This window comes from Sinohyriopsis cumingii, unplaced genomic scaffold, assembly GCF_028554795.1.
Source record: "Sinohyriopsis cumingii isolate HCF-2022 unplaced genomic scaffold, ASM2855479v2 utg000160l, whole genome shotgun sequence".
Lineage (NCBI taxonomy): Eukaryota > Metazoa > Mollusca > Bivalvia > Unionida > Unionidae > Sinohyriopsis > Sinohyriopsis cumingii.
This window is the reverse complement of record NW_028315873.1, coordinates 6,623,260-6,629,189: the sequence shown is the minus strand read 5'-3', so window position 1 is coordinate 6,629,189 and position 5,930 is coordinate 6,623,260. Positions and strand designations below refer to the sequence as shown.

The following is a 5,930-nucleotide window of genomic DNA, read 5'->3' as shown; positions in this document are numbered from 1 at the left end:
CAAAGTCGGGTCAAAATGAACTGAATTTCTGGAAAATGTCAAATCCAGTATAACAAAATTACATTACAATAGCATGTAATGGAATTTTAAATAAAAAAATAACAAACATTTAAATTAAATCAAATATACATAACAGTATGTATGTATGTATGTATGTATGTATGTATGTATGTATGTATGTATGTATGTATGTATGTATTGTAATCAAATTGGAGTATGCGCATTTACTTATAGCGCCCCGTTTTAAGGAATTCTTAGATTTGTGTGATTACTTGTGTGATTATTGGAATTCGGCGCAATGGAAATATTCTTAGCCCGAAATAATTAGCCAATTACTATGAGCATACATCACGGAGTGAAGTGTTAGCGAGTTTTCATGATGCAATGGTTCACTAGTCGTGAATTCAGACCAAAACCGAATGTCTTTGTAGTAAGATAGTCCATATTAAATTCTAGTGGTGTACATTGGTGGTGTGGCTGCAGTGGCAGTATTAACGGTAGTAAACCGGTAAATTGCACAAAGGAATAAATAAGAAGAGACTAGGCAGATACCGTTTATGTCGCCACGTGGCAAGTGTGGTGCAGTTATATTGGCAAAATGTGCCTGGAAGGCATACATAGACTGACATAAGGTGGCGGAGTTAAAATAGTTCCCAGTGTTAGGGTATACTCGTATAGTTTCTACGGCGTGAACGGCTGGCGGTACGGAAACCTGACGAAGATAAACCCTGCAGATGTGTGGTTGATAGATATATGGCAGATTGTTTTATCTGTGGTCTTGCATTAATTAGAGTAAAATTTATGTACAGAATGGACACGTCGGGCTTTCTAATTTCCGAAGTTGCATGGAAGTCTTTGGAAAGTTGGGGTAAACTTATGACTTCTAGCGGGTATCGCGCGAGGGTTTGACAACCGCTCGGTCAAGTAAAGACCCCTGGCTTGTAACAGTATGTATGTATGTATGTATGTATGTATGTATGTATAATTGCAGATACATGCAACTGCATGTCACAAAAACAATATGCTTGAAAAATGAGAAAGAAACAGCAATGAAAGAAGAAAAATGTACAAGATAGTAATCAGTGAAAGAAAGTTAGGTATCTTGTTAGGCCCGTTGATGGATCAATAAGTTAGGTATCTTAGTAGGCCCATTGATGGATCAATAAGTTAGGTATCTTGGCAGGCCTGTTGAAGGATCAATAAGTTTGGTATCTTGGTAGGCCTGTTGATGGATCAATAAATAAGTCTGATAACTTTTTAGGCCCGTTGATGGATCAATAAGTTAGGTATCTTGGTAGGCCTGTTGATGGCTCGATAAGTTAGGTATCTTGATAGGCCCGTTGATGGATCAATAAGTTAGGTATCCTGGTAAGCCTGTTGATGGCTCGATAAGTTAGGTATCTTGATAGGCCCGTTGATGGATCAATAAGTTAGGTATCTTGGTAGGCCTGTTGATGGCTCGATAAGTTAGGTATCTTGATAGGCCCGTTGATGGATCAATAAGTTAGGTATCCTGGTAAGCCTGTTGATGGCTCGATAAGTTAGGTATCTTGATAGGCCCGTTGATGGATCAATAAGTTAGGTATCTTGATAGGCCCGTTGATGGATCAATAAGTTAGGTATCTTGGTAGGCCTGTTGATGGATCAATAAGCTTGGTAACTTGGTAGGCCAGTTGATGGTTCAAGAAGTAGCCAGGCATTGTAACTGATCAAAAGTCATGGCTTGAATATCAACCATTGGGCGTAATGACAATCCAGGTTGTTTTCCTCTCTTCTGCTTACTGTTGCATCAGAAAGTTCAATAATTAATTGTTACACCGAAGGATACACTCCTTTTGATTTCCTTATTTCTGTTTTAATATGGCTATATAACACAACTGACTGATGCAAATTTTAATTTCCAATTGAAATGTATGCAGGACAAAATTTGTGGAGGTACTTCTCTAGCGTCTGTGTTCCAAGGCTCAGTATCCATTCGAACACGTGTCCGTCTCAATGGTTTCAAAAGGAAGATCAGTGGTTTCCTTTACATCAAGGACCTTGACCTTTTGTCGCCATTTCAGCAGTCACGTGTATGACATCATGTATTGTCAGAACTTGTAATAATGGATGTAAAATGTATCAAGTTTAAATTTAAGAAATGGATCGAAGTATTGGAAGTCATTGAAAACAGAAGTTGGTTACTTTATTTCATGAACTTAAATTAAGATGTTCTTCATTAGTAAACACATCAAGATATGATTGATAACGATGATGAATAACGATGTATTATGAATAACGATGTACTATGGATAACGATGTACCATGAATAACGATGTACTATGAATAACGATGTACTATGGATAACGATGTACTATGAATAACGATGTATTATGAATAACGATGTACTATGGATAACGATGTACCATGAATAACGATGTACCATGAATAACGATGTACCATGAATAACGATGTATTATGAATAACGATGTATTATGAATAACGATGTACTATGGATAACGATGTACCATGAATAACGATGTACCATGAATAACGATGTACTATGGATAACGATGTACGATGAATAACGATGTACTATGAATAACGATGTACTATGGATAACGATGTACTATGAATAACGATGTACCATGAAAAACAAGAATAGCGATGCACCATTAATAACTATATACTATGAATAACAATGTACTACGAATAACGATGTACTATGGATAACGATGTACGATGAATAACGATGTACTATGAATAACAATGTACGATGAATAACGATGTACTATGAATAACGTTGTACGATGAATAACGATGTACTATGAATAATTTAATTATGCCCAACACAAATGTATTAGTTTACATGATCACCATACTAAGTTAGAACTCTTATTTCTTATTCTGGCTAAGTGTAACTCAGTCTATATATATATATATTAATGAATTCAATGAACTTTTCAGTTTATAGTGAATAATAAATTATTTCAAGTAAAACAAATATCACGATTGTGAACAATTCAAAATGTACGATTGTTAAGAATTCTACAGAACGTTTTAAATTAAACTAAGTATATATAAAAAAAAAACAATGGGAACTGTTATTTTCTTAAATTATATGATACAGGTTTCCTTTGCCAAACATTTCGAAACAATAATACGAGTGCTTTAAATAACTGTCTGTGTGGCAATACAGAAATGATGTCTATGCCAATTTATTCACTCTAACGCATCCGTGCCTTTTATCTACGTATTAAGCACAGTACGTTGACTTATCCTTTATTCTAATTATACTGGAGCACTCTTAGTCACGCATATCATACACTTCCACAACATCGCAATGTCCGTATGTTACAGTGAATCTGTCCATGTCTCTGTAGAACCTAATTGTGAGTGGGTTTTTTCGATCTTTCTCCTTGTTTATCAGTGTCTTGATGATCCTGCCGTCAGCTGATATCTGCTGCACATTGCACGAAATGCATCCACACAGATAAATGTTCCCCTCCCTGTCAATATCAATCCCATAGGGGTATGCTAACTGCTTATTCGTGTAGGTAAATAATACATTCCAGGATGTGTTGTAGGCAACCATTTTGTGTCCACCATTATATGATATGTAGATAACTGTTTCAGCTTTGTTTATTTTAACGTACAGTGGATTTAACAGTTTCTCAGTTTGATAATTGTCCGGTCGGACAGTTCTGACCTCTCTTCCAGCCATGTCCAGTATCAGGACACTATGTTCGTCATCGTATGTGGTGATCACCAACTGGTCCTTCAGCACAGCTATACCCCGACACTGGAGCCTCGTTCTGATCTCTCTGACCTTGTGCATCTTGTTCCTGATCCCAATGACCAGAATTGTCTTATTCTCTGGTAGAGTCACGGCTATGTTGTTGTCGGGTAGGATGCAAGCATTCCAAGGATTTCCCTGGAGTGTCATACTCTTTTGGAACTGATATTTTCCTCCATACACTTTAATCTTGGAATTAATATGATCGAGAAGGATATGTTTAGTGCCCTGCAGTGTTAGAACATCTAATATGTAACAAGAAGCATTATCTCCAGATAGTTTTACATTGAAGACAGCAATCTTTACTGCTTTTCTGTCCTTCAATGGAGATCGACAAGACTCACTTATCATCCCTGCCTTCAGTTGCGATGCTGTTATCAAAGGACACGGGGGAAGATGTGATTCAGTTCGGATCACCTTTATTTGTCCAAATTCACTTAAATCACTCATCAAATATTTTAGACCATTATTAACTTCTAATCCAATTTTGATATATATTGTATCTTCCTGGTACGCTGATACCGCCTTGGAATGCATGGCTTGCATTTTCTCCATGTTGTGAAGCAAGATGACCTTCTGGATATCTGATCCGTGGGTCATCACAAGGTCAAGCTGGGTCAGGTCATTTTCAACTGCAGTAATCAAACTTTGTCCCCTGGCCTCTTGATTCTGTAGAGTCAAATCTTCAGTTTTATGATTTACTTCAAGAGAGGCAATTAAATCATCCTCTAGTTTCTGTAGTTTGTCATTTAGCTCTGTTCTGAGACTACGGATCTGCTGTAAAATAACGACTTTGTCATTTTTAATATTTTCAGTGTTTTCCTGTACCTTGCTTAAAACTCGTTTTATGTCGCTTTGCATGTTACGTATCCTGGCCTCAATATCCTTGGATTTTGTTTCCACATCAAAAGTTTTTATCGTATCCTCAATCAGAATGACTCCTTCACATGTTCGATGTTCAAGAAATCCACATATATTACAGCAGAGTGCATTGTGTTCATTACAAAAAAACTCCATATGCTCATTTGGATGCCTGGGACACATTTCAATAAGAGACAAGTTCGGTGCAATGACCTTTGATTTACTGTCAGCGTACAAGTCGACAACATTGTGTCCATTTTCTGAAGTTATTTCATCGTGGTGTTCTCTGCATATTGTGCATATGAATTTATTACAATCTTTACACACAGATGTTGCTGAATTTTCTCTCTTCCACTGAAGACAAATGTCACAGAGTATTTTTCCTGGCATATCTCCAGACATATTTAATAAAGAAGACACAGTGCAGTAAACGAAGAGTAAATTCGGGCTCTATTTGACACTCACTGCAGGATAATACACCTGTACTATATACAGGGCACGAAAAACCAGAAGATAAGTTCCGCTATCGATCAGTTTACTGTTGATAAGCGACTAAAGATATGGAAACACAATATGTCTTTACAAAATTAGCAGAACTGTTCGCCTTCTAAACGTTTATGTGGTGAAGGAACACTTCAATACTTAGGAAAACCGTCCCTCTGTCACGGAGCAGTCGCCATTTCGTTTCAGTTTAGATTCCACCTAAGGTATCTCCACGTTAACACATGTTCACTTCTTCCAGGTAGTATATATTATACCTGGCCTCGCTGTCAGTACAATTAAAGCACACAGAATTTTATGCCTCTAATGATAGCCCGAAGTAAAGTACGAATATGCTTGCCTATTATTATGCTGTAGTCCTATAAAATGTCTCTCATAAAAAGCGCTATTAATGTGACTGCACCTATATTTCCACACACACAAGTGGACGTGTTTGGTAAGTGTTTGCGCAATCAGTGATAATGTCATGACAGCAAGGCCAGAAACGTCCCTTACATCATAATATATGTACCATACATGTATCTTTTATGTTCGTCAAAAAGAATCAGTCATAATACACGTACCATACATGTATCTTTTATGTTCCTCAAAAAGAATCAGTCATAATACACAGATTAAATAGACTGCTAGCCATTCCATATTTAAATAAGATGTACGTTTATAATAATTCAGGGTCAGTGCATATGGTACATGAAAGTATTTTGTACAGACGAAGGGAAACGCGGCTTTTCGTTTCTTTATCACTATTACAACGTGAACGCCTCTCCTCCACCACAATATAAACAAACGAACG

At 36.9% G+C, this 5,930-nt stretch overlaps 1 protein-coding gene across 1 annotated transcript; it reads right to left on the bottom strand.

Annotated features, from left to right (window-relative positions):
• Positions 1-2,168: 2,168 nt before the first annotated feature.
• On the bottom strand, positions 2,169-5,514 carry LOC149774701 (uncharacterized). The gene has a single exon (XM_089945015.1). It carries the CDS (start codon positions 5,036-5,038, stop codon positions 3,287-3,289), a length of 1,752 nt encoding a protein of 583 aa, XP_089801141.1. The 5' UTR covers positions 5,039-5,514; the 3' UTR covers positions 2,169-3,286.
• Between the last annotated feature and the right edge of the window lie 416 nt (positions 5,515-5,930).